Source organism: Epinephelus lanceolatus, chromosome 21, assembly GCF_041903045.1.
Source record: "Epinephelus lanceolatus isolate andai-2023 chromosome 21, ASM4190304v1, whole genome shotgun sequence".
NCBI classification, from domain to species: Eukaryota; Metazoa; Chordata; class Actinopteri; order Perciformes; family Serranidae; genus Epinephelus; species Epinephelus lanceolatus.
The window spans coordinates 38550322-38578219 of record NC_135754.1 but is presented as its reverse complement, the minus strand read 5'-3'; the positions used below and the strand labels follow the sequence as shown (position 1 = coordinate 38578219).

At 42.3% G+C, this 27898-nt stretch overlaps 1 protein-coding gene and 1 long non-coding RNA gene across 2 annotated transcripts; one reads left to right on the top strand and one right to left on the bottom strand.

Moving 5' to 3' along the window:
• map3k14b (mitogen-activated protein kinase kinase kinase 14b) lies at positions 1-21962 on the top strand. Its single transcript, XM_033610623.2, has 15 exons — positions 1-140; positions 3366-3622; positions 5608-5683; positions 5862-6717; positions 11250-11384; positions 11520-11649; positions 11760-11888; positions 14087-14191; positions 16031-16194; positions 16288-16438; positions 19304-19879; positions 21211-21317; positions 21400-21520; positions 21602-21702; positions 21798-21962. Exons 1-15 carry the CDS (start codon positions 19-21, stop codon positions 21960-21962), a joined length of 3195 nt encoding a protein of 1064 aa, XP_033466514.2. The 5' UTR covers positions 1-18.
• Positions 18488-21923, bottom strand: LOC117246699 (uncharacterized). The gene is made up of 4 exons (XR_004500759.2): positions 21785-21923; positions 21217-21639; positions 20194-20353; positions 18488-18936 (listed from the first exon to the last, which is right to left on the bottom strand). It is a non-coding gene; the product is annotated as an uncharacterized LOC117246699 (long non-coding RNA).
• Positions 21963-27898: the final 5936 nt, after the last annotated feature.

Here is a 27898-nt window from a genome sequence, read left to right as displayed (position 1 = left end):
GGTAGGTTACACTTGGACATGAACACACAGGACGAACAGAGAGTCAGGAAACACACTTTCTTCTTCTTCTGTCTCTCTACAGGAGCGACCGCAGAGATCTCACCTGAGCCTGACACACTGACGGACCGTCACTCACTGAGGTAACGTGCTCTGCTGGTGCACAGATTCACCTGGCTGGAAACTTTAAACCACGCCGTCAGTCTGACTTTAGTTTGATCAGAGGTGTTCTCACTGTCAGGTCACAGAGGGAGGCGAGCAGTGTAGCCGACAGGAAGTGTTAGAGGTGCACCATGGGAAGAGTTTATCAGTGTTTGGGATGATTGATCTTGCATGTTTTGGAAGATTGAGTCTTAAATAATCACTGTAGTACGAGTAAGTTTAAATTATTGTGCACAAGAGTTATTATTTATTATACTACTGTCACATTACCTCATTTATTTTAGTTTTATATAACTCTTATTATTTATTTATTTATTTAACTTTTTCTACATATCTGTATTTCTGTCCTTGTGCTGCTGCATCAAAGCTTTATCTTATTTTACTTTGGACGTGTCCACAGCTCAGGTGATACTTTTATTTTGCTTGTCCTTTTTAAAACCTATAACGTAGTTATAGTTTTCACAGTTTCACATCCTCGCATTATCAACCAGAAGCACTACTAAAAGATTCGATATCTCCCCCACCGTCTCGCTCTGCGTACGAGGACTTCAGGACCGTCTTTATGTGTGGTGAGCGTGTGTGTTTTGATCCCCTCCAGTATTCGCTGTCAACATGGCGAGTGTTTGAGGAAGAGAGACTCCGACAGCTGGCCCGGGTGCAGTGGAAGGCATGCGGCTGCTTCCCTGCGTGCCAAATCTCTGCGTGCTATTTATACTCACCTTGCCAGGATCACTACTGGTGTCTAATCATTCACGCCCAGCCGCGGCAAATGCCACCACATTAAAATAAGTGCCAATTACAAATATGCTGTTTCTGCCATTCCATCAATGTGGGAATATCATCAATTGACACTTTGAACCTACTGACAACCAGAGCTGGAATATGCTGAGGTCTTTTACTGGTTTTACAGACCATAATACTTTAATGGTGACCACGGCAAACACATTATATACATGAAAAATCCAATATATCCCCATAATTAGAGATGGATGTTTATTTCACCGCATTGTTCCAGAGATTAATTTCTCAGCAGTCACTAGCTGGATTGTCATTAAATTATGTACATCACGGTCTCCAGAGGATGAACCCTAAAGGTGTTGCTGACCCTCTGACTTTGATTCTGGTGCCACCAGCAGGCTGTTTACACTGAATATCCAGTGAAATATCTCAACATCTACTGAACGGATTAGCGCCAAATTTTGTACAGACATGCGTGATGAGTGCTAACAACTTCATTCATCCTGGCTTTTTGTCTGGCTCCACCATGAGGCCACAATTTCACTTTGATCTGACAGATATAGACAGACAGATATGTTATTTATTCCAGGGGTAAATTTGCGTTTCCCAGCAGCAACAGTGTCTCAATCAAGGCTCTGGGGGCAACGGCCAATATCTTAGGAGATCCACTGTAGCCGAGACTTCCTCTACCGTGTGGCACTTGTTTACAGTTTGATAAGCAAATTCAGACAGGTCCAGAAAACATTCTGGCTAATCCAGCGCTTGCTCATTTCAAACTCCTCAGTTTGTCAGTGATCGCGGTTTTAGACACCAATGCAGCGGTATGCTACGCATGCATCTGGTGGCCGCAGTTGTTGACAAAGCGGGCAACAACCCAACTCAGCAAATAACGCCGCTTTGTCAGTGGACATTAGCATCAGATACTAGCCCTTTTTAGATAGGATTTGTGCAAATTTGCAGGAAAGCCCAATCAGTGTTTTTTCAGCATTGGCAGTATAAAAACAAAATCGGGGAGTGCAGCAAAATACCGCCTACCTACTTTTGTTTATACAGAATGTGCCTTTTTCGGGGCAATGGGGGGCGTGAGCAAGTAACAAAACATGTAGCTGAGCGTGTGACCTAAACAGTGACGTGGGAGGGAAGCCGCGGCTGGTCAGTCCTTCGGTGATTCTCTCATAAGTCGGCCCGTTCTTCACCGTCCCCGTCATCTGACGGTTAATGGCCTCTTCGTTTGCGAGGACAAGGAGGGCGCGCAATTCCTTGTCTCCCCAGTTGCTCATCTTTACAGTGTCTGTCAGGTTTGTGTTTCCCTCTTGCTACTAGCTGCTCGCGAATTCCTGCTATCAGCTGTTTCCTGTTTATCCACCGCCAGTGGGTCGCACGTGCGGCGTCATCAACAGGCGGGAAATTGGGCACCTCGGATCAACTCGCCAATCCGGCTCTGTGTGTCTAAACACTCGCAGCTTGCCGGCAAAACGGCCCAACATTCGCGGAAAATCTGGCAGCGTAAAAGGGGCTGCTGACGCACAAAAGCCCTTTTTATGGCCATATGAAATGCACTGGCTACCACCATAGTATAGATAATGAGAAAGTCCGTATGGGGCCGGGAGGGAGGTGGATTGGTCAAACAAACCTCAGACATTCACCTTGGAGCCCGCTTTTCGTTTCCCGTATGAAAGCAAAAGTTAGTGAGTTATTTTGATAACAAAGTAGTGTGCTAGTGTGTATAGCATGACATATGTTCTGTGACATTAAATGCTGTTAGTAACAACCATACTTACTTTAAGCCAAGCCATGTTTTCTAAGCCTAGAACGTGTTGGCTAATCTCTGTCGACAGATAAAGGCAGATGATTTTTTGAAAAAAGCTCATAAAATGCAACGTCGTTGTAAGACAATAGCTGCTGGGTTCTGAGATTATATATCAGCCAATGCGTTCTGCCACTTTTGCTCTCCACACGGACTCCTTACCTGTGTGCAGCCACAGCTTACTCAAACGTGATTGGTCAACACTACTCGGACAACAGACGCAAACCAGAAAGCTTCCAATACAAACTTCTTGTCCTGTTACCTTGAGATTCTGCATTCGTATGCAGATATCTGTTTATAGAGACTGCAGCAGCAGCAGTAGAGTAGTGCAGAAACAAGTGACAAATACAAGTACTACTAAATAAACAGGACTAGAACTAAAATAAATAAATAACAGTCTCATCGCTCCCATAATATTCTATAAATGCTGGTTCCAAGGGTAAGAACAGACCTCAGCAAAAAAGCCTTTTGTCTTATTTCTGTGCAGAGGTTGTAAAAACGTTGATGAAGTAAATTCATGGCCCACATGCCTCTTGTTCTGTAATATCTTTGGCTAACATCTTTATATTCAAAGGGTCAACACATCCCCAGAATTTAGGAGGATTCCCACAAAGCAGTACATCTGTCTGTACTGATATGTTTTGTTGATCCTCCTCTCCAGTTCTCACAGCGACAGAGAAATGGCCATACCCCGAATGTTCAACTCCAACACCCCGTTCATCATCGTGACCGGAGGATCTGAACTCTCATTTCTCGGCAAAGAGGACGACAGCCAAGTTTGTGAGGAGGAGAAGGACTCGCTGGTCCAGGCCATCGCCCCTCATCTGAGTCGGGTGATGCAGCACGGCACTGCCAAACATGTGGTCACTGAGGGACATGAGGAGAACGCCTGTGTCTCCATAGTGGCACAGGCAGAGAGTAAGAGCTGCATGTGTGGATCAGTGAATGAAGCATGAATGACCACAGTGAGGCGGGGGGGCTTTCTCTGTAGATAAGCTATCATTAAAACAGGGTCAGTTTCCACTGGTGCTTTTTATATTGAAATGTATGATGTGTTTTAAGGATGATTTAAGGCTGCTTTCACACCTGCCCTGTTTGGTTCGGTTCAATCAAACTCCAGTTGGTTTGATGAACAATGACAGCAATATAGTCCACGATGAGCAGCGCTAAAATCAACCTGCGTAGTTGTCCCTCCATTGTGACATTAGAAAGTGTCACATTTATCTTGCAAGTGTACTCTTCTTCAACGTTTGCTTTACTTCCTGGATTTTTCCCACATGGAAATTCTGACCAGTCAAGAGCAGCTTTCTCACACAAGGCATTTGATCTGGTCCTCTTGAAAATGCTGCCGTGAGAACACCAACCAACTCTAGGCAATTATACAACTTTTCTCCTTAGTCATTAGTTCAAGGTCCACACAGTTTAATATATTCAGCGTTATGTCGTAGAGCTAGTTTGCTGTCTCTGTTACGCAGCTATCCCTTGGTCACTCATTTTACAGCTAGAAACAGCACTTCAAAATAAAAGCTCTGTCCCGGAAATTCACTGTACTTCAAAATGAATTGCGTTTTTTTACAAACTTGACAGGTTTGCAAGTCACTTGTGGTTCATTCAAAATGGACCTGCGACCCACTTCTGGACCACAAGCCATCAGTTGGGAACCAGTGATCTAACTGATTGTCATGTGTTTTCTACTGGATGAAAAACATGTAATTCTACTTTTAATATGAAATGTTAACACTCAGATATTGCACAGAGTGTGATGACATAAAGTGAACTGAAACTTGCCCATATTCAGGGACGATAAACACACCCAGGTGGATGACAGTGGTCATGTGAGATGCTAGTGAGTTGCATTATGGGACATGTAGGATCCAGGTTTTCTTTTTCTTTTCTTTTTTTACTTGTTCTAGAGGCTCAAACAGCCAGAATATTTCACCCTCTACTGCTTTGATTTAAAATGCCACACTGGGCTTTAATCTGGTAGAAAGATAATTTAGGAAAACAACATTTGAAGCACTGATATTAAAGGAGTATATTAACATTTTGGAGGATGTGCTTATTTGCTTTCTGGTGGGGATTGAGATGAGAAGATGAATACGACTCCATGTCTGTCTGTGAAATAGTCAGAGGCTACAACCAGCAGGTGGTTAGCTTAGCTTAGCTTAGCTTAGCTTAGCATACAGATTAGAAACAGAGAGAAACAGCCTGGCTTGTCCAAAGGTAACAAAATCAGCCTGTCAGTGTCTCCAGAGCTCATTATTCACACACTGTATCCTGTTTGTAAGTATGTACAAAAACAGAAGTGTAGAAACATCAATTTGTCATTTTACAGGGGGGTTATGTGCCAAACTTTGTCATGGCCAGAAGTCTCTGCTGGTTGATTCAAACTGCTCCGAGTCAAGAAGTTCAGTTTAGGACTGGATGTTACAACAGCCTGTGGGTTTCTTAGTGGGAGTCAAAAGGTTAAAGTTAGATGAACAGAAAAGTGGGAAGGAGCATAGAGAAGGCAGAGCCAAGGAGAGACATCTGTGTGGACTGAACTCCGCCCTGCCAGACCAGGCCGTACACCCTACCTCCCCCTTACTCCCTTATTTTGATGAGGGAAGAGAGAAGAAGCTAACAGGAGAAAAACTTACCTAACTTTAACCAAGGTGGACTCTAACTGGTCGATTGTTTCAATGATAGGCCCAAGACACCTCCAGAGGGTACTCCAACACATAAACCTTCCTGTAAAAAAAAAGAATTCCTGCAAACTGTTGGTGCAAACTATCAGCTGTAGCCTCATGTTAAACAGACAGACATGTAACAAGGTTTCAGTTTCCTCATCACTCCTCCTTGCAGAATTTGGCTGAATGTATTTATGTTTTTGGATACTTTAACTAAATATTTCTCTGTCCCAGGAGAAGACTATCAGGAGTTCAGCCCCACCAACACACAGTGTCCTTACACAAGATCTCAGCTGCTCAAAAAGCACAGGTACCTCACAACATACAACCCACAGTACCATCAGAGTGTCTCAGGAAGAAATAACTGCCATCAGAATAACTGGAAAAATGAGCTTTGATAATATATAATGATCTTTACACTGTCTATAAATAACTTAATTTCAGTGAATACCCTGAACATGACATACTGCATGTCATCTAACTGACAGGTCTCTCAACATGGACGCTGCCCTCCTGAGTGACACAGAGGACGAAGACTTCCATCTGGCTGCCAAACTCCCACTCCACCACCTCCAGAGGAAACAACGCAGGAAACCCAGAGGACAGAGCCAAGAGGACGGGGAACAACCTCCCATCATACAGGGCCTGTGGGTGCAGGAGATCGATTGGCTAAAATCAGCAAGCAGAGAGACGACATCGTCAACATCAGCTGAGATCATCCCGCCGCCTCCACAGTTTACTGACTCAGCGTCACACCCCTGCAGCCACGGAGGCTCCTGCGTATGTGACGGCTGTGCAGATGTGTGTGTCAGAGGATCAGAGTCACTCTCAGAGGAGCAGCTCAGATCGGCAGATACAGATGACACCTCCAGCTCTGACGGCAGAGGAGGCTCAGACTCTGATGGCATCCAGGAGCAGGACTCTGATTCTGTTTACACACATGAGAGCGAGTCAGACTCATCCTGTGCTGCAGAGGACGGCACACGAGCGCCAGATAGTTTTGGAGTTGAAGCCAGAGTGTCAAATTTGACCTTTGATCTTATGCACGTGTCCGGTTTTACCTCTGCCTCCCACGCTGAGTGGGATTCTGACTCGGCAGGGTGTGTTCAAAGCCTGCTGAGAGTTTCTGACTCCACCTACAGCCCCAGCACTGTAAATACACCCCAGTGTGCCTTTAGTTTTGATGACATCAGTGATGTTGACACAGTTTTGTACAGCCTGAGAGGCAGAGTCACCTGGATGCCGAAGCTTTTTGTTTTACCTTTCTTTAAAGATCTAATCAAACTGACTGTGACAGACTGGAGGACCAGCACATCTGTCAATGAAGGACTCATATTTCATCATGTAAGACATTCACATCCACATTTTTATACTGATATAATACGCCTACTTGACTTGACCCCATTATAAGCTCTGAGCACTGCTCCTGATGAGTTAAGTATTTAAAGTATGCACTTTTATCAGCGCCACAATCAGCTGAAGGGAAAGTATTCTGAGCTTTATTTTGAAGGGTTTAGTATTATATCTCCATAAAATGCTTTGGACACTCACAAGAGACAAATTACAACAGGAATTGCACTCAGAGAGCGCAGACCTCCACCAAGGCCAAATGCCCCGCTGTCTCGCCACATTAACAAAAGTGAAATATAATTTGTGTGTCCTCCCTGCGATTTATATTTGCTACAGCATTTAACGGGCTCTTCCTTGGCCCGTGCTGCACCTGTTCACTAAGTCTAATGAAAAGAGGGCCTGTAATGTTTCCTGCTGACAAACACAAACAAATCAAACCAAAAACATAACCTGCTTGGAGAAGGCAGGAAGTAGATCAAACAAAAGCAGAAAAAGCCAAAATGTCGTCACTTTTAGTCCGTAATATTGATCAAGAGCCAAAAATGCTTCATCCTAGAAATGTAGAAATAAGGTTTTGTTTACTATAAACAAAAGCAAAACAAGGTAAAACTCATTTTTCATATTATCACCTTTTAAGTTGTATTTGTGAACAAATCATTTCCTACTCACGCATCCAGCAGACACAACGTTAGCATTCATGTTGCAGCCCTGTCTCCTAGAAATGACCTTTATATACAACTAGTCTGCAACAGTTGGTACATTTTGAAGGAAACGTAATGAAACCCAGAGGAGATGTTGTTAGCTAACGTATCACTGACAGTGTATTTACTTTGTTTTTCACCCTAATGTCACATCTTGCTCGACAACATCCACTCATAGAGACTACAGCTGGTATTAGTATGGTTATGTTGAGGCACTCGCAGCACTTAGCTGAGATAAGGGAAAGACCCTGGTCTTTGTTTAAAATAGAAAAATTCAACTTTTTATACACATTTAACTCAAACCAGTGTTTTCCCCTGATCTTAAGCAAAGTCCTTTTGTTGCCTGAACCTACGGCCCAGTCCTCAAAGTAAAATGTTCGCACGGTACGTTTCTGCAAACCGCAAATCTGGCACATTTGTACATTTCATACATATTATATCAACATTTTGGTTACATGTATATGAGCTGAGCTTCTTATCAGGAAGTGGAGGGGATGGTGGATGTGTGAAACCCAGGCAAGATGGCTGCCAAGCCGCCAATCACTGTTTGAGACCATCAAACAACTAGAGCGGGTTATTTTTGATGACATGTCAGAACATGTCCAGTCATGTTTGTAGCAACCAAACTGGGTCTTTTCAGCCAAAACATTACGTTTTCCTAAACCGAACCAAGTGTTTTTTGTTTTTTTTGTCTAAACCAGGTGAGCCATTTTTGAGCAAAAATGATAATTTTTAAAAATGTGTGTGGAGTCGCAAACCATATTTGAGCCCTATAATCACGGTAACATAGCCTATTAAGTCTAAGGGCTGTTTCATAGTCGACGCAAAGGCATGCAGACGCGAATGCATGGAGACGCATTGGCCGCCATGATGTGTACTTGCGTCTCAAACATTTTTTTGATACGCGACGCAGCAACGCGCGTAATACCATGTGTTGCCAGCGGGGGTGATAATGCAAGCGACGTACTTGAAATTAACCACTTTGTGTTATTCACAGAAGAAGCAGGTATGAAATATGGCGGGCGAGGAGGAAAAACTTTGCGAACTCGTACGGGCACACCCCCATTTATATGACAGTTCTAGTGCCCTGCACGCTAATAAAATAGCAGTACTAGCTAGCCGGAATGTACCGGTGACTCTGCTACCCCCTGTTGCACAAGCGATGTATTGCATTTCAAGTGTTGCCCGCGTCACTTGCGTTCATTGTGTTGAATATGAAAGGAAGTGTGTGCTCGCGTTGCGTGGATCGACTTTGAAATGGCCCTAAGTTAGCTCATACTTATAGCATTCATTATGTTTTACCACAAGGTGGCGACTGTGCAGGACACTAGTTATGATTATTTGGTAACTCTGCAGAAGTGGCAACGCAAACAAATCTGCCCATGCACTATTAAATTCTCTATTTTATCCCAAGACTTTTACTTTTTTGGATTTGACATCCATTAATCTCTCAAGACAGATTCTGCAATTTACATTGTAGAATCTGTCGGCAGCCCTGTGTGAAAGACGACACCGGGGGGGGGGGGGGGGCTGTTGAGTTTGAATGAGGGGGGCGTGGCTGAGACATGCAGGTGTTCCCAGGAAATGTGTACCTACAGAAACAGCAAGCTCCGCGTCCATAGCGACCGCTCCACCCAAAACGCCGTCTCATCATAAAAAAATTTTTTTCTTTCCAGCGGATGTCTTAGTTACAACATGATTGAGCTAACTGGAGTAGTTTCATGTCGTATCCGACAACAGGAGGCTTTTAACAGATGACGTCCTGATGTTAGCTTTGCTAACTGTCCCTGTCAGCTGCAGCCACAGATGCTTTCTAGACATCGTGATTTCCCATAGCATGCTATTTTCCATAGCAACACAAAACTGCTTTGCTAGCTCAATCATGTTGTAACTAAGATATCCCCTGGAAAAAATATTTTATTCACGGACCGTTTATTGAGTTATTACCTTATTGTTATACAGTCTATGGTTATTACAGACCGCTAACGGCTAACGTTAACAGCTAACGGTTAGGCCAGCTAATCTACGATAACCATGTTAATTACAAAACACACAGAAATAGTAACGTTTGTTCAATCATTGTGTTTATAGACTTAACAAACATCAGATTAGTCTACATGGTGATATAGTGACGTGAAAAATGTGATATATAGCTAAACTCTGCTGGTTTTCTACCCGAAGTATTTGTAAACAACATGGCGACTCCCTGGGGGCACCGCCGGAAGGATTTCCAGATTGGCCATCCATAGCTAACCAGAGAGGGAGACTCAAGACAAGCCACTGTTATCGAGGTCAGGCAAAGATTCAAGAAAAAGGCGCCAGGCCATAGATGTATGATGCACATTTTAGTTGTTGAAATGAGAAAATGTTTTTTCTATTCGGTATGTAGGCTTCACATTTTTACACTTGGAGAATGTAAGAATATCTTTAGACCTACACATTGAAATTAAAATTAAAATTAATTGAAATGTTAAGAAAAAAGCATAATTGGAGAGGGGCATAAGAGCCACATGTTGCTCTGGAGCCACAGGTTGCCCACCCCTGGTCTAAACATAACCACAAACCACAAACATTAAGTTTCAACACATCCACCACGTATAAAATGTACAACATATCTGTGGTTTGCAGCAACGTACAGTACCAACATGTAGTCCAGAAATTGAGTTGTATCTAGTGTGGATATGGACCCGGGCTGCTCCACCCTAACCACCTCACGTTTACTACAGTGTGGCAGATTAGCATAGGGCTTCATTCACTCAGAAAAATGTTACCTGTAAAGATAAGTCAGCCAGCGATTATATTTGTTAGCACAGCATCATTGGGGAAACAATTTAGTCCCATATAAACATTTTATTTTCTCAGGTTACATATGGAGTTATATTTCTGTCAGATACAGGTCAAATATTCTCTCTCTTTTAGCTCTGTTTTTGGTCTCCACCAACTCCTGAGGGAAATATCTGTCTCTTTATCTGCTAAATGCTCCACCATGTTCACCAGCCTGTCTCTGACTGAGTCTGTCTGCTGTCTGCTGCTGAGCAGGCAGAGCACTGAGGGTTTATCACCTTTTATTTTGAGCTGAAGAGTGCAGCTGGAACCAGAGCTGATAGGAGCAGTGACACTGAACCAAAACAGTGAAGTTGTGGGTCGTAAAACTTAAAACAAAGAGCTCAAATGCTTCATAGTTTTAAGACTCAGGTGATGATTATTTGTGTGTTTGTCACCATGAACAACCTCTTTCAAATTTCACATCATCATTTGATCAGTTGATGTGTAGAATTAGATATTAGAGCTAGGGGTGCACGATAACACCGGCACATTGTGGGTAGCAGCCGATATCAGCTTTAACATGAACTGTCAGCGAGCTTTTTCTTCTTTAGCGCAATGAATGAATATCACAAATATTGTTAAGTGTTGTATTTCACGTCTCCATCTGCTGGTGGGCCGTCACCATAAGAGTATGCATGTATAATATGATGTTAATTCCACCACAGAAGAGACTTGATGATCACTGAAGTTAGGTGGAAGAAAAAGTGGATGTATCAATGTATCGTCCAAATGAGTTGTTAAATATCGGCATATCAGATATTGGAAGGAAATCCTTATCATGCGTCCCTAATTACAGCAGTTTAATTCAAGCAGAAGTACCTCCACATTGTACTTGAGTATTGTGCTTAGTTTCTTAGTTACAGCAGGTATTTGATCTTTGACCACAGACAGGAACCAGCTGCAGTGACATCACTGATTGGGGCGTGGCCAAAGTGCAACAGACTTTACTTCCTCAGGCTGTTTGTTATTTACTCTGACTCTGACTTTTGTGTCCTAAAGCAACTTCAGCCTGACAGCTGTCAGTACAGGGAGGGAGAGGAGTACTGCGTCCTGCACCACATACAGAATGGCTCGTATGGCGATGTGTTCTGTGTCCAGGACAAAAGGACTGGTTTCCAGTGTGCTGCCAAGAGGGTAAGCCAAGAAAGAGTGAGTCATTTGAATCCAGATATGCACCACCCAAAGTCTCCCGCTCCCCAGCGCTGAGCTGATGATTGAGTTTAAAGTGAGTGAAGTGTTGTTCAGCACATTGTTGTCCTCTGATCTCAGATTCCACTGAGTCACTTCAGCAGCGAGGAGGTGAGCACGTGGAGCGCTCTCAACTCTCCTCGTGTGGTGGAGCTCTTTGGGGCCATCAGGGAGGGCCTCAACATCGTGCTCTTCATGGACCTGAAGCCAGGTAAACTTTCTTCAGTAAATAACACAGATACACTGTCTGTGTGCTGCAGCATAATTCACCACTAACACACTGCAGTGTTGAAAATAAAGATTCATCCGCTCCTCTTGCAGGATGTCTGGCTCAGCTTCTGAAAGAGATAAACTGTTTACCTGAGGATTTGGCCCTGCACTACCTTCATCAGACACTGGGGGCGCTGGAGCACCTGCACCACAGGAAGGTCCTTCACCTGGATGTCAAAGGTGTGTTCTTGTTTCACACCACATGAGAGTTCTGGGTATTTATTTCTGCCTGTTTTGAGCACCAGATTAGAGGAGTTTAGACACCTCAGGTCAGATGAGTCACGCTCAGTGACTGTAACTAAGTACATTTACTCAAGTACAATTTTGAGGTACTTGTACTTGAGTATTTTCACTTTATGCTACTTTATACTTGTACATGTTGTACTTTGTGCTCCACCAGATTTGTTTGACAGCTATAGTTACATTTTAAGATTTTACAAACACAACGTGATCATCAGTTCATAACATCTGATCCTGTGTTGCAGATTTAATTCACCAAAATTACAAACACCATTTTAAATCAGCTCTAGCTCAACCAGCTGTAACTACACTGTTACATGTTGGGCGCTCTGTCCACCATTTTCATAGCTTCCTCTTAAGAGTCCCGCCCTCACACGCTGCACGCTGTGGCTGGGCGCTACACACCAGTGCCCAAAGGTTACATCCAGAACAAAGCAAAATAATAAGAATCTGAAATACAAACAGAGGCGAGAATCTCTGCAGATTAATGCACTGCCACATATTCTAGTCGGTCGTAAGTGATGAGTGAGAGGGGTTACTTTTGAATGAGTCTACACATTGTTTTTATTGGAAAATCCCATTCATTCACACACCACACTGACATCAGAGAGCTGGTGTCTGATGTGCTCTCTCTTCTTGGTTGGGGTTAATAGCTGAGCTGCAGAGTTTTGAATGAATTCCAGAGAGTAGGACCATAGTGACTGAAAGCATTATAAACTGATTTGGAGCTTATTCCAGGTATAATGAGGAGATCTTTACTTGACTACTTGATGATCAAAGAGATCTTTAAAAACGATAATGCCAGCCAAGAAAAATTGTGTGTACAGAGACAAAAAATAGAGCAAAAGGGAATAAAACAAAAAAGTCACAAAAGTATAAATCAGCATTAAAATAAAAAGTTTTCCTAGAAATGTGTTTTAAGCAATAATTTAAAAACAGGTAACGTGTCAGCCTGATCTCCTCAGGCAGAGAACTCCAGAGCCTCGGGGCCTCGATGCTAAAAGCTTGATCACCTTTAGTTAATAGCCTGCACCTGGGGACGACTAGTGAGGGTAGACTGGAGGATCTCAGGTCATGACTCAGAGCACAGGTAGTCAGAAGCTCAGCTGTATAACAAGGGCTAAACCATGCTGAGCTTTAAAAGTTATTAGAAGAATCTTAAAATTAATTCTGAAGTTAACTGGGGATCAGTGGAGGGAGGCGAGAGCTGGGGAGATTTGTGATGAGATGATTGACGTGTGGTTCAAAGTTCAACTGAGAATAAATAGTGATGCCAACATTTCTTGCTGTAGATTTTATATTAGTTCCCAGAGAACCAATAAAGGGTTGTAATGCCCTCACTGGGTGATCAGGGCCAAAGGTTATTACCTCTGTCTTGTCTGAGTTTACTTTTACTGAAGTACATACTGTTGATAATACTTCTGTACTTTTAAATACCGGGCTGTTACTTGTAATGTACCTTTAACTTGGTGTATTGCTACTTTTACTTTTAGCAATCTGAGCACTTCCTCTGTCTTTTGTCAGGGGATGATCAATCTGTAGATTACTTTATATCAATTCATTTCTCACTACATCTGAGGGCATGCTGATGTGTTTCTAGTGTAAAATCACTTTGTTAAAGCAGATTTTAATACATATTCATATTTCTGTTGATGCATATGCATATGTTTGGATTCAGCTTCAGTTTGTGGTCAGGCCCCACAGTAGTAGATCTGATATAATCAGCAGTGCTTACAGAGAGGGATGGAGCCCAGTAAAGCCTCTAGCTGCTGGTTCTACTGTCAGATCGCATCTCCAGTGTTGGTGCCTAATCCTAAACTGACACCTCGACCCTAAACCCCCAGTAATCCCCACTGAGAGGATTGGAGACGAAGGGGCTCGCTCAAATTAGGCCCCTCCGTCGCCCTCTGTGTTCACTCAGCCAACAAACATTAAATTAAGCAGTCTCATCGAATCACGTCTTCATGCAGAGGTGGAAAAAATGTGCTTTACTTTTGGAGATGTTCCTTCAGACGGCTGTGGTCCCCCGTGAACCCGTCAGCCTGACAGCCTTCTGATTTCTCACTCAACTGTTTCATAATGAGCACCAAATGAAAACAAGCTGTCCCACTGAATCCTATGTGTTGATTTTATTCCAGTTGACAATGTGCTGCTGTCTGCAGACTGCAGAGACACATTCCTCTGTGACTTTGGTCTCTCAGAGACATTAGATGACAACGGATGGAGCACCAGAGCGTTCAGGGGTGAGTGAGGTCTGAACAGTCAGCAAGAAACTGCAGCAACATTTACATTAAATATGAATATTTGTTAATCACATTATTGGATTTTGTTACACAAGTTAACTTTAAATAAATGCAAAAAAGATACTTTCGCCTTTTATAAATTTAAAATTGATCCTACTGGTTGTGAATCAAGAGGATATTGATCCTTGAAAATAAAAAAGTTTTATATTTGCAATTTGGATCTTTCCCCTGATGGTCAGTCTGACTTACTATTTTATTTCCTCTCTGTGTGTCTATCTTTAGCAGGTCCATGACAATAACAGAAATATAAAGATGAACACACTGACAGAGCACAGGAAATAACTCCTGCATTTACGATCTATAATATTATTAGTTATGCAGCAATATCCATCTTAAATTGTCTAGGCTTTGGCCAACATGAAGCAACAGGTCACACCAGACCGCGTGAGGCTGTAGCAGCAAAACCTAATTCTATTGAATTGAGTAATTGTGGGTTTTGTTCATTAGTTAAAGTTTTTATTGAATTATTTTATATATGAATTCTTAATCTTAAATTTTTTGTTAAAGTTATGTTATTTTTTTCTTTCAGACGCTACATAAACTCACTTATAGTAATTTCCCAAATTAGGTTCTGTATGGAGCTATGGAGAAAGATAGGTAATTGATGAGTTTCATTTTCCAGTTGTCAAATACCCAGCTCAGTCGCCATGAGAAAATGTTGGCATTGTACGTTTCTGGTGGATGGTGTTTCACCTAGGCAAGACATCTGCCAAACTGCACACCATGGTTCGAGACAAAGAAACAACAAAACCCGTTGTTTTTCCAGCAGCTTTTTAGCCACCAAATGTGAGTGTTTTTTAGTGGTCTGTCACTTTTTTTCCAGCAGGGATAGTGGTACGAAAAGGGGTGTTTTTTACCAAGACATCTCTGAGTTTCCTGCTAAGATTGTGCCACAAAAAGTAGTTTCTTTATTTGCCAAGACAGCGCTGCATATCCTGCAGGGAAAGTGCCACAACAAGCCAAAACATAGCTGCATTTCCTGCCCAGATTGTACCTTGAAAAGTGGTTGTTTTTTACCGAGACATTACTGCATTTCTGTTGGCATAGCGCCACAAAAAGCGGTTGTTTGTCACTGACATGGCTACATTTCCTGCTAGGACTGTGCCACCAAAAGCAGATTCTTCTTGCCCAGATAACGCTGCATTTCCTGCAGGAAAAATGCCAAAAACAAGTGGGTGTCTTTCATCAAGACATCGCCGTGTTTCCAGCTGGATTGTGTCCCCAAAACGGGATATTTAACCCTAACCATACCAAGTATTTTGTGTCTAAACCAAACCACACAGTAACAAAGCGAACTTTCAACAAATCTGCTACATAATGATGTACACATGTATCTGTGGTTTGCAGAAACGTACAATGCATTCATTGCCCGGTCGTCAGATGCTTTGGGTTCATAGTTTGAGCCAACAAGCAACCCAGAGCTATGATATTTGACGACCTGGAAACGAGGCTGGAAATCTTTCTCCAGAGTAATATACAGAACATTTACGTTGGTGGCACATTGAGCATTTACATCTCAGGCTGATGGTCTTACTCAAACCAGCTTCTACTGACTCAAAAAACATGGTAAAACTTAAAGGGGTCAAGATCAGGAGCTTGTAAGAGACAGTTCAACATGAACAGACAGAAAAAAATACATATATTACTGTGTGTCTTCAGCCCCAGAAAAGTGTAAGCCAAGTTAAAATATAGAAACAACAGGAGCATGTTTATTAAGACAAGGTAATGAGCAGGTAAAAGACAGAAAGATTAAAATGAATTCACCGTGTGCTGATGTAGGAGCTGCCTTCCCCGGCACAGAGACCCACATGGCCCCCGAGGTGGCACAGGGGGATCGACTATGTGCCAAGGCGGACGTGTGGAGCAGCTGTTGCATGCTACTGCACATGCTCAATGGATGCCACCCATGGATACGCTACTACTCCCATCCACTGTGTCTCCAGGTGACAGTCTTCTTTGTCTTTATTGGAAAGTGTGACGTTTCCACCCTGACGTGTAAAGAGGTTTTTTCACGTTTCCTGTCATGTGTTTGTCAGATTGTCAACGAGCCTCCGCCTCTGTGGGAGGTGCCGTCCAACTGCAACAACTTCACAGCCAAAGTGTTCAGGGCCGGACTCCAGAAGGACCCTGACAGACGAGCGTCGGCAAAGGAGCTCCGGAGGAAAACCACCAAAGCCCTCAGAGCAGGTCGATGTGCTTCATGTTTCACAATCATCTTTATTGTTTATAATAATGATGTTAATCAAAAGCATATTACAGCACGTTCTAAACAAAGGTTAAGTGCTTTAAAACATAAAAAAGAAATGATATAAAGAAATACTGCAACAAAATTAAGAAGTACTTTACACAGAAAACAAAAAATTACAAAGAATTTAACAACATACAACAAGAACAGGAAACTACAACAGTGTAATGAGCACAGACTATGGCAAAAATAAAATCAAGAAGATAAGACAGGCCTTAAACAAAGTGGTTAAAATAACTCAATAAAACAAAGCTGAATATCAGGGTTAGCTCTGCAGTAAAAGTATGATCTGAGAAGTGATTTGACAAACACTCAGCAAAGGTCACGCGGAGAACCGTTCAGTGATGTAGCAAGGTGCAATGCTTTAAATGTTAGCAGTAAAATATCTAATAATCATTTCTAAAATGAAGAGGCAGCTAATCTAGAGAGGCTAAAACAAAAGTAATGTGATCTCTTTGTCCCAGTTAAAAGCCTCTCAGTCTCCAGGCCCAGACACACCAAACTTCTTAACCAAAAAATGCACTTGAACACACCAACAAGTACATACGTTATGTTCCTGTGTGAGAAGACATACCCTTCCATACCAGCAGACAGTGGTCATCTGTAATCATCATTCAAAAAGTGGAAGTTCATCTTGACGCTAGTTAGCCAGTTAGCACATTAACAATACAATGCAATGTTGAAAGAACAGTATATTTACTGTGCGTGAAAGAACAATGACACAAACCATCAGGAAACATTTCTGCTAAAGAGCTCAGTGGATAAAGAAAAATAATCTGACCTTATCTAACAACTTTGTTTCGGTCTCACTCCTTCGTGACTGTAGCTGTTTGTTTACTTTCCTCACTTCTGTTTCTGTTTCCGTGTGCTGAGTCAAACTGCCAATCATAGTGAATCAGGCTTTACTTTGCCAACTGAATAGGCAGAAAAAAGCTGACTAGCATCAACAAGGGCCTTAGACTCTCACCAACAGCCCGACAACTGTTGGCTTGTGTTACGGCCTTTAGGCTTTTCAATTAAGGCAGGTAAAAAGTGCATTGTACTAATTACAACGTGACAAAATTAAAGTGTGTATGGAAGTTTTAGTATCTTTAAAGCAACTTTATGCAACTTTTTAAATTAAAATAACAGCTTTATTATCATCTGCTAAATCAATCAATTGCTGAATTTCCCTTTGGGATAAATAACGTTCTTTCTATTCTATTCTGTTCTATTCTGTTCTGTTCTGTTCTATCTTGATACTACACTGACTTGTAACAGGGAGAATAGTGACTCTATCCTTCCCACTCAGCACCCCAAACGGCTGTTCGTGCACTATGTCCCTTTGATAAACAAAGTGGATCACCAAAGCGTAACAATTTATGGCACTAGCTAGTTTGGCTGTTTTTTTTGCTTCATCCATGCATGATTCTGATGTTGTCTTTTGATACTATGAAGCTAGCTCGGTTTTCTCATTACGAACATCATGGCAGTAGTGATCAGCCCAAAAAGGAAAGGATTCACAGAGGAAACAAATAAGAGAAAAAGAGAGAGTGACCGAGTAGGCCGGACAAAAGTAAACTAACAAACGGATGAATGCAGGGTTACAAAGTGTTTGTAACATTACTGTCCTGATATGAGCTGCAGTGATCTGTCTCACGACTAACTAAAGAAATACGACAATCACACAGTGTACATCCCTGTCGATGTTATTCATGAGAGATTGTGACATATGCTGTCCCCTCATTTGTGTCATCCCTGTCTCACTGAGTTCTGGGTTTTTCTGGATGCCAAAAGTCACATTCAGAAGCTTAGCAAACTTTCTGTCATTTATTTTGTGTGTGTTCATCTCCAATGTCACAATAAATAAAACTGTGCCGACACATATTTGTGCAAAATCTTGTCATGTCAGCCGACATGGCTCTTCTTCTTCTGATGTTCGATTTCCTGGCTCCAAATCAGCTTCAGCTTGTCCACAGATGAACCTGTAAGGCTGTCCATGAGACTCAGTGAGACGGGGATGACACAGATAAGGTTACAGCTCATGTCACAATCTTTCATAAATAACATTGGCAGGGATATACACTCTGCTGTCAGGTTGTAGACTTTTGCCTGTTAGCCATGAGACATATCACTACAGCTTACGTCAGGGTCATATAAACAGTTTGCAGTCTTGCAAGCGAATATATATACAACAGTGGTCTACCGCTCTGAAACTGTAGGGGAACCAAATTGCCAAAATATTAATTCAGTCAGGACCACTTCAGTCAAAGAAAACTTTATTTCCATGTGCAGTATTATATTTGGCAGTATGGCTCTCTTCTGGAGCCCCTCTGCTTTTCCTCAGGCCTAGGCAGAAAGCCCTTACATGGAAAGCCTGAGGCTGAGGTAGCACACCTCCCTGCCCTTCCATGCGCCTACATGGAAAGTCTAAGGCAGGGAGAGCAGCAGCAAAGACCCCCTGGGAACGGAACAGAACAGAACAGTATCAATGACAAACAGAAATGACACTGATAAATCATAAGTCGTGGGCTGGAACTGAAGGTATAGCTGCAAGTCATCAGTATGAACACTAAACAAGATGCCATGGCAGTGAATAATAACCCCAAGAGGGAGCAACTATAGGAAAAAAAACAGGACCCAGGATTGAGCCTTGAGGTACTCCAAACCTAGTTTTTCGGATGTCATTGTCAATAGAAACCAAGAATTGTCTGTTTTTGAACTAATAAAACAGTGTGTTAACCAAAAACCTCCAATTTCAAGCACCTTACTGTTGTTGTTGTTGTTGTATTTACTGCACCACTGAGGACTCTACATTTGTTCCACAGTTGGCGGTCTGAGTCCCTGGTCCATCAAAAGTGCCTGTGAGAAGCTGCATCACAGTGAGAGCCAGAATGAAGACACGCCCTGCTCTCTGTCACCTGGGATCAAACCAACCAAACCATCAGCCACGATGTACTGGGTGAGCCCCTGGAGGACAACAGCAGTGGACGAGGACACCAGTGACTGGAAAGATGGTGACTCAGACCAAAACTCTGACGTGGAGACAGATTTTTTAACCAGGGAATGGGAGTCCCAGCCAAAGTCTCTGCAGGACGATTACGCTGCAGATGGAAAAGACTGGGACACCTGCTCTGATTCAGAGGTGGATATATACATGGCCGAGGAGGAACATGTTCAGGAGAAGTGGCCGAAAAGTGACAGGGACTATGAGGGGGACTGGGAAGAGGAGGGAGATGAAGAGGGGGAGGGGGAGGAGGAGGAGGAGGAGGGGGAGTGGGAGTCCTCCATGTCCACAGAGTATCTCCGTGCTCTCAGAGGCATTTTCCCTTTGCTGCAAAAAGGCCAACAGACAAATGACAATTCATGGGGATCAGAGCCGGAGCTGGAATACCTCCGAGACGGTGAGTCAGAAAAACTCTGCGTCATGAGGACAGCTCAGCAGATACACTCCTCTCTAACAGTTTGTTTATACATGTCCAGAATCCCTCATTTCATCTGATGCAGCTACATTTTATCAGGACGCTGCATCTCAGTGTGATTTCAGAGCTTTTCCTCTCTGGTGCATATTTAAAGTAACACAGGGTTTTTTCCAGTGTGTCTTAAAGGGGAACACAGGGCATGCCTTAGCGGATCATGGTAAATGGACTGCACTTGTATAGCACCTTTCTAGTCTTCTGACCACTCAGTGTGCTTTCACAGGGTCACATTCACTTACATTCATACACTGATGGAACAGCCATCGGGAGCATTCAGTATCTTGCCCAAGGATACTTCGACATGCAAAGTGGAGGAGCCGGGGTTTGAACCACTGATCTTCTGATTGATGGACGACCCGCTCCACCACAGCCACGCAAAAGTATCAAGATGATGCACAGCTGAAACACAGTGTGACATGAGGTTAATGTTGTGAAAGGGTTGCAGTCAGGTTCAGGCAACAGAACTTTAGGAAGAAGAAGAAACAGATGTACTTTATTGATACCCGAGTTATTTCACTCTGTTGTCACATATACACACACATGCACAAACAGGACCTATACATGCTTTAAATGGAGAGATGTGAGGGGGCTGCCTTGGACAGGCACCCTGAGCAGTTCAGGGTTTGGTGCCTTGCCAACTCCACAGTAGTCCATACTGGGACTTGAGCTGGTGACCCTTTGGTTCCCAAGCCAGGTCTCTATGGACTGAGCTACTGCTGCCTACTTGGTCAAGATTAGAACATGTTTTTAGTTAAAATAAATATGTGAATGATGTCAGCGTGTGACCCATCCATCTTTGTGCTTCTTCAGCTGACAAATATCGCCATGGATACGTTTACATTGGAGTGAATTAGCTCAAAGCCCAATGCAGCTCATAAAGACGATAAGGGATGTGTTTGGTGTTGACAGCAACACTGAGGGCCGTGACAGAACGTCCATATTTGACGACCTGTAATCATTCAACTTCAGTTCCACGTATTGATCTCTGGAAACAAAGAAAGTTTCCAAAAAGGTCACCTTGCAAAGACACATCCTGAGTTACTGAGTCAGACGCCCCACGAGGTTTCACCTTTTCACAGAGCACCTGATGAGCCTGGTTATTTAGGCACAAGTCTAATAAAGTGATGGATTGATTTGGAAAGTACCAGATTTTAAGTAAATGCACTGAAACATGTAAAAAACATTGATATCATCCTTCAGTGGGAAGAAAAGTTTGTTGTTCAGCACTAAACTGCTGATATGTTTTCTCTCACTAGACGTACCTTTGGGCACCACAATCCAGACCCCGTCCCCTGAACCTCGAGACGACCCTCCATCCTGTTTCAGCTGCTCAGACACATCACAGATAGACGCCTCAGAGAAGGTGTGTGTTGTGAAGTCGCAGGTGTACGTGTGCCGCACATGTGGAATTAAAACGTTCTGAAAACGTTCTCTCCATTTTTAAGGACTCTGATCATTCGTCTGATGATCTGAGCTCTGGAGTCTTTTCCTCCTGCAACAGTCGGACAGATGGACACTTGGAGTGGTTGGCCTCAGCCAGTCAGCCGTCCTCGTGCTGCTTCGAAGGTAAGACGGCAGGACGTATCACTCAGTTACATGTCGTTCGACTTTTGTTTTTTACTGTTATTGACTGCTGTGACACTCCAGGTGTTGACATCTGGATCGAGAACGTCCAAGGCGAGTGTCTGAGGATCCGTGAGCGGCGGCAGGTCAAAGTGGGCCATGTTGCCATAGGAATCAGTGATCAGGTAAGAGGTGACGTAAATTAAGTAAAAGTACAGAAGTAGTTTGAAAAGAATTTACGTTAAGTATCAAAATTATGGATCTCACCTGTCATTAACAGATCTCAGGGAAAGCCTTCACCTTGGAGACGCTGGACAGGAAGATTGTGTCCTTTGAGCAAGAGATCAAAGAGTCCTGTCTGTGGCTGCGCTGCGTTCCTGCTCCCGACAGGTGTCAGCGCTGGAGGTGGAGAGTCCGAGACGGCAAACTGGAACTCAGAGAATGAGACTTTTTTTGTTGTTGTTTTATTTGTGGTTTGCACTAATTTATGCATTTATGCGTAAAAATGTGCACAGGTACCTGTAGATGTTGTGCTGCTGATATGACTGATTTTCAACCCAGTAGTCAGATTTTTTTTCTTTTTTTGTCATTGTGTCAATTCAGTGATGTCTTGGTAAAAAACAACCATTTTTAGTGTCACTACCCCGGAAGGAAACGCAGCGATGTCTCGATAACGGCAACTGTTTTTCATGTCGCTACCAAGGCAAGAAATGCAGAGATATATATTTTCATGTAATTTTCCGAGCAGGAAATGCAATGATGTCTCTGTAAAAGCAGCAATTTTTCATGTCACTATGAAGGCAGAAAACGCAGCAATGTCTTGTTAAAAAGAACCATCTTTGGTGTCAATTTCTTGAAACACAACAGTGTCCTTGGTAAAAAAAACAACTGTATTTCATGATACTTTCCCGGCAGGAAACACAGCAATTCCTCAGTTAAGCAGCTGTTTTGGAAGTGGTACTAGCAAGGTAAGATATGCAACGATGTCTTGCATAAAACAACCACTTTTGTGTCATTATCCCCAGTGATCCCCAGCAACAGGTTGCTAAAAAATGGCCACATTTGGTCCCTTAAACCGATGACATTGTCAGCACATAAATACGTTACTTTAGAAATGTTGATAATATGTATGAAATGTGCAAATCCTGGTTTATAGAAATGTACGCTGACATTTTCTTCTGGTGACTGCTGGATGCACAATCTGGGGACAAAAGAGTTCAGACATTTGGTGCACCTCTTTGTTTTCTCTGTGATCTGGAGTCTGTCGTGTTTCTTTGTGCCCTTTAAATGCAGTGAATAAGTGAAGCTGCTTAAATCCACGAATAACTGTCATGATACAACATGAGCCCTTGAGACTTTAATACTTGAACATTACTGACATTTTATATCTTAATAAAAAAAATGACCTGCTCCCTTCTGCCACCTCTGCTTGTTTTCCTGTCACTGCCTCCATCGTGCACCGTGTCCTCCAGCTTCAGTCCACACAGGAGGAGACTCAGACCAGAGCTGCAGCTACTGGGAACATTTACAGCACTAATGAAGAAAGTAGCACAAAGAAGGTTCATGTGACTGAGTCGCTTGAAAAACAGGATTTCACACGTGGTCAGATCACATGACTGAGACTCATGGTTCTTCAGACATTATTTAAATCCACATTAAATAAGCACATGTGGTGGTTTTGCATGTAAAATGCTTTACTGAGAAATTATGAATTATTACAAGTGAATCGACCAGTGAGGAAAGTTTTTCTTTTTAAGGAAAATGGAGGGTGTTTATATTTTATTATGGATATTTAATAGGCTGATTCCACGATGCTGTATTTAAATTCCCCTGGATATGTAGTTAGATAATTACACTGCCTTTGGACCTTCATTTCTGGAGTTGATATTTACAGAAAATTCTGTTGGTAAAAATGCGGAAAACATTTTTAAAAAGACTAATTTTTGGTGTCTGATCAAAGTGTTTTGTTTGGGCGGATTTTGACTCATAACCCTCTAAATTTCTGGCCTTTCCCTCCCTTTCAAGCAACATATGATGTTTGAGGAATCTGGAGCTCGGGTCGCTCAAGCAGCTCCTCCCATAGCAAATATTTAAACACGGCCCAGCAGTCATTTTTCACCCTCTGTTACCCTTTCTCACCACAGCATCACAATTAGTGTTTCTCTAACTCTGTAACATGATTCAATATGTGAGGATCTGTTTGGCCGAACCTTCTGGCCTAAAACGAAAACAAGAATCATAATGTATAGTGCTCAGCAGCCTGACTTCACCCAGAGAGTGATCTGTGTTGATTTTCAGCAGGTGTCCGGTAGCTCAGAAATTGCATAATGTCAACACAAAGGATAATACAGTGAGTCTTTAAACTGATGACTGAACAAACAGAAAAAAGGACAAAGGAACTTGTTTAAGTTAAAATTTGAATAATCAGTGTCACCTTTTATTTCAAATTTGGCTCAAGGGATTCTAAAGAGCTGTTAGTCTGGTCCTAAGAAAGTGGTACAGTCCTGACACAATCCAAGTGGGCTAACCCCGACTTTAGCGTAAGGCTTGCTGGCCCTGCTTTGAAGCAGGTTTAACCCTGAGTTTGCAGGGTTATTGCATAAAAATGGACTTAACCCAGGGCTAAAAGTTGCCAGTGAGTCAACAATACAACTGTAGAACGGTAACATAAGTTAGGTGTTGAACTCAGAGCTGGTGGAAGTGCAGGATGAATCGTGTATAGCCCTGGGCTGAGGTTAACCCTGGGTTAATAATGTGTGACTAAGGACAGCCCTGAGCCGAGAGAATGCAGAGTTAAAAGCCTATAAAAGTCCCTTCAGTCTGTACTTAAAGAGTTAACTTTGGTATTTTTTGATCTTGACTCTGTCTTCCGTTGTTTTTGTGTCCAATTGACAAATGGCAACAAGAGTTTTTGAAGATGTAAAACAGGCTGCAATGGGCAATTATTCACCGTCAATTTACATCCACTTAAAGTGTTTGTCCTTGTCACTGACAGGCTCAGTGTTACTCAGATTGAGCTTTTTGTTAAAGAGAAAGATCCTTTTTATTTAAACCAGAAACAGCCCTGAAATCACCATCACCAAACCCACCAGAGTCCATTAAAATAAACCGTAATTTTATCATCATAAAACACACTTAAGTCAAAGTTGACAGAAACAAAATTAAACTAACAAAAACCATCTTGGTTTGGTCCTTCCACTCTTCCAACGATCACCAGCTCTGGTTTGGTTGAAATAAACCCTTAACTCATCCAGTGACTGTTCATTTAAATGGAGTCTGGTGGCTTTGGTGATAATTCTTGGACTGTTTGGTGAATAAAAAAATGATTCTACTTTTAACAAAGCCGTTTATCTTTGTAGGGATCTGACACTGTCTCAGGCAGCAGCCTGCAAGAGTTGCTCTTCGTCGCCATCTAATGTCTTTTATTAACTTTTTTACCTTATTTATATACTTTTTAAATAGTTTTCCTGTAGCACAGTGTAGTACACTTCATGGTGGCAGTATGAGAATGTGGTTTTGTATGTTCTGTTTCATTTAATATAGTAATACAAATTTAATAGTAATATTACTTTTCAATATCATGATCACTTGTCAATGTAGTGAAATATCATTTCTCAATCATGTGCAATAGTACTTCTCATTGTCACATCATATTCAATATAACATTGATTATCAGGTACAGTCTGCTTTTTACACCATTTTGTACTTATCTAACTCCCACTGTCACTCTATTAGGCACTAGGTTTGCTTTTGCTCCTTTAATACGCACTTCATATCTTACTATATAATGAGGAAAACTCTGTGTGTGTGTTCCATGTTTTTCTCCTCACTGACTTGGTCAATCCCTGTGAAATTTGGCACAGTGGTAGAGGGTCATGGGAGGATGCCAATGAAGCAATATTACATCAATTGGCCAAAGGGGGGCGCTATAGCAACCCACTGAAATGTCAAACTTTGAATGGGCATATCTCATGCCCCGTATGTGGTAGAGACATGAAACTTTGCACAGAGATGCCTCTCCTCATGAGGAACACATTTGCCTCAAGAACCCATAACTTCCGCTTATATAGATTTTCCGCCATTTTGAATTTTTTGAAAAACACTTCAAATGGATCTCTTCCTAGGAAGTTTGAGCGATCTGCATGAAACTGGGTGAACATAATCTAGGGACCAATATCTAAAGTTCCCTCTTGGCAAAAGTTGGAAAACTTACTAAAACTGAGCTTCTATAAGGCAATGAATATTGCGGAGGGCGTGGCTCATCACATAAAGGTGTATAACATCTCAAGGGTTTCACCCATCACCATGCAACTTTGTAGGCATATGACCACACATAATCTGAGGGGACCCCTCCATTATTGACCCCATCAAACAAAATGGGGGCGCTAGAGAGCTCATTTCTTATCTAGGCCTAACCGCCATATGGATTTTTACTAAACTTGGTAGATATGTAGAAGAGGACACCTCAAGGTGACTGGAGAAATTTAACTCTAATTGGCAACTGGGTGGCGCTATAACAACAGAAAAATGCTTCAAAATGGCTAAAATGCGCCCGATCGCTGTGGCTCCCCCTGTGGACCAATGTTGGTGTTGTTTTCTAATGTTTGGTATGACTAAGTCATGGTATGGTATGCTGTACATAATCATGCAAACTGTCAGTGTGTCATTCTGTCTGTCAGTCATTCTGTCTGTCCCACGTTTTTCTACTCACTGACGTGGTCAATCTATGTGAAACTGCACATAGGCATTGAGGACTGGCATAGGTAGAAGGTGACAAAGATACCAATGGCTATGGACTAGTCTTGTATATTTGTATATTTTGCCAGATATTTATTACTCTATTGTTTCCAAAACTGGGCCCAGTGAGTGACCCTGACCTACTGGTTGTTACTCGTTGTGAACGTTAAATTATGGTTACTGAACTTAGTGCTACTGTAATTTGAAGCACAATAACTTCCTTCAGGATAAATAAAGTTCTATTGGACTGAACTGAATATAAGAACAATCTGAACCTGTCAGTGGCAAAAAGAAGCACTTTTAGATGATGCAAATTGATGGTGCATAACTGCCCTGGGTGGTTACACTGCAGCCTGTTCTACCGCTGTCAGCTGCAGCCCTGTCACTCTGGCTGGACCAGTTTTAAAAAATGTTGTTCCTATCAGTCACTCAGACACAAAGACATGGCAAATTACATTCCAGGTTACCCTCTAAGTCCAGTGCATGAGTAAATGTACTTAGTTACATTCCTCCATCGTCCCAAAGGTGTTGGATGAGGTTGAAACCAGGCAGGACTCTGTGTGTGTACCCAGTCATGTCCCCCCACACCAAACTGGGACAATTAAACCGTTTCTGCATGGAGCTGGTTTTGTGTAGGGAGCTGCTGTCATGTTGAAACAGGAAAGAGTCAAACACAAACTGTTGCCACGAAGTTGGAAGCTCACTATTGTCCATTGTATTATTTGACTAAGGGGCCTCGCCTGAGCCATGAAACAACAGAACATCTTTGTCCGCACACCTTTGGCCCTGCAGTGGATATTACAGAGAAACAATCCAGGATCAGTGACATTTCACCGCGCTGGAGTTATGATCACATGCAAGAAAACTGTAACTAAGTACACGTACAAGGTATTTGTACTTTATTTGAGTATTTCCATTTTATGCAACTTTGTACTTCTGTTCCACAACATCTCAGAGGTTAAGGTCGACAGCAGTAAAATGCAACATGCACATTAATGCAGAGATATTAGTCCAAAAATAAAAGAGTAGATACTCCATGTTAAATACTGCCTCAGAGGCTTTTCCAACTCTGATCAGAACACAACTCTCTGAAAGAACAATGAATACTTACTGTAGTCAGATGTAAAGATGCTGAACACCATGTAGAATATTGTCAACCAGCAGTTTCAGTGCAAAAGAATTTGTATCAGATATCTATCTTACAGTGGGTGACTTAACCTGCTTATTCACCAGCGTGCACTTTAGTGGAAAATTATGAAACATATGCTGAAAGTGAGCAGACGACTTGACTGAATGTGGAAAAACTGAGACGTGCTGTTGAATTTGCACATATTTATGTAAGGACGTCACAGCCTGATCATCATTTGCTCTGTAAATTGATGAATGTTAACAGAATCTTCACACTAAAACAGGAAAAATTACACTGGGTTGTAATGCAGTGGTTTGGGTGCTCCAGTGGCCTTTGCACAAGCTGAGTTTCACCCCCCACTTAAGAAGTACATTTTGCTGGTACATACTTGAGTTTTGAATGCAGGACTTGTAATGATTTCCACAGTGTGTATTTTGATGTGACTAACTCTCCAGCACTGAGGAAAACACGTCTCTCAGCCCAGTCAGTCGGTTTTGTGTCTGAAACTTGAATAA

Bases quoted from the DNA above. Each gene is read 5' to 3' on its own strand.
- map3k14b (XM_033610623.2), top strand. From the start codon at position 19: ATGAACACACAGGACGAACAGAGAGTCAGGAAACACACTTTCTTCTTC. The intron at 11,650-11,759 runs GTAAACTTTCTT...CTCCTCTTGCAG, and splicing joins CTTCATGGACCTGAAGCCAG to GATGTCTGGCTCAGCTTCTG. The intron at 21,521-21,601 runs GTAAGACGGCAG...GTGACACTCCAG, and splicing joins GTCCTCGTGCTGCTTCGAAG to GTGTTGACATCTGGATCGAG.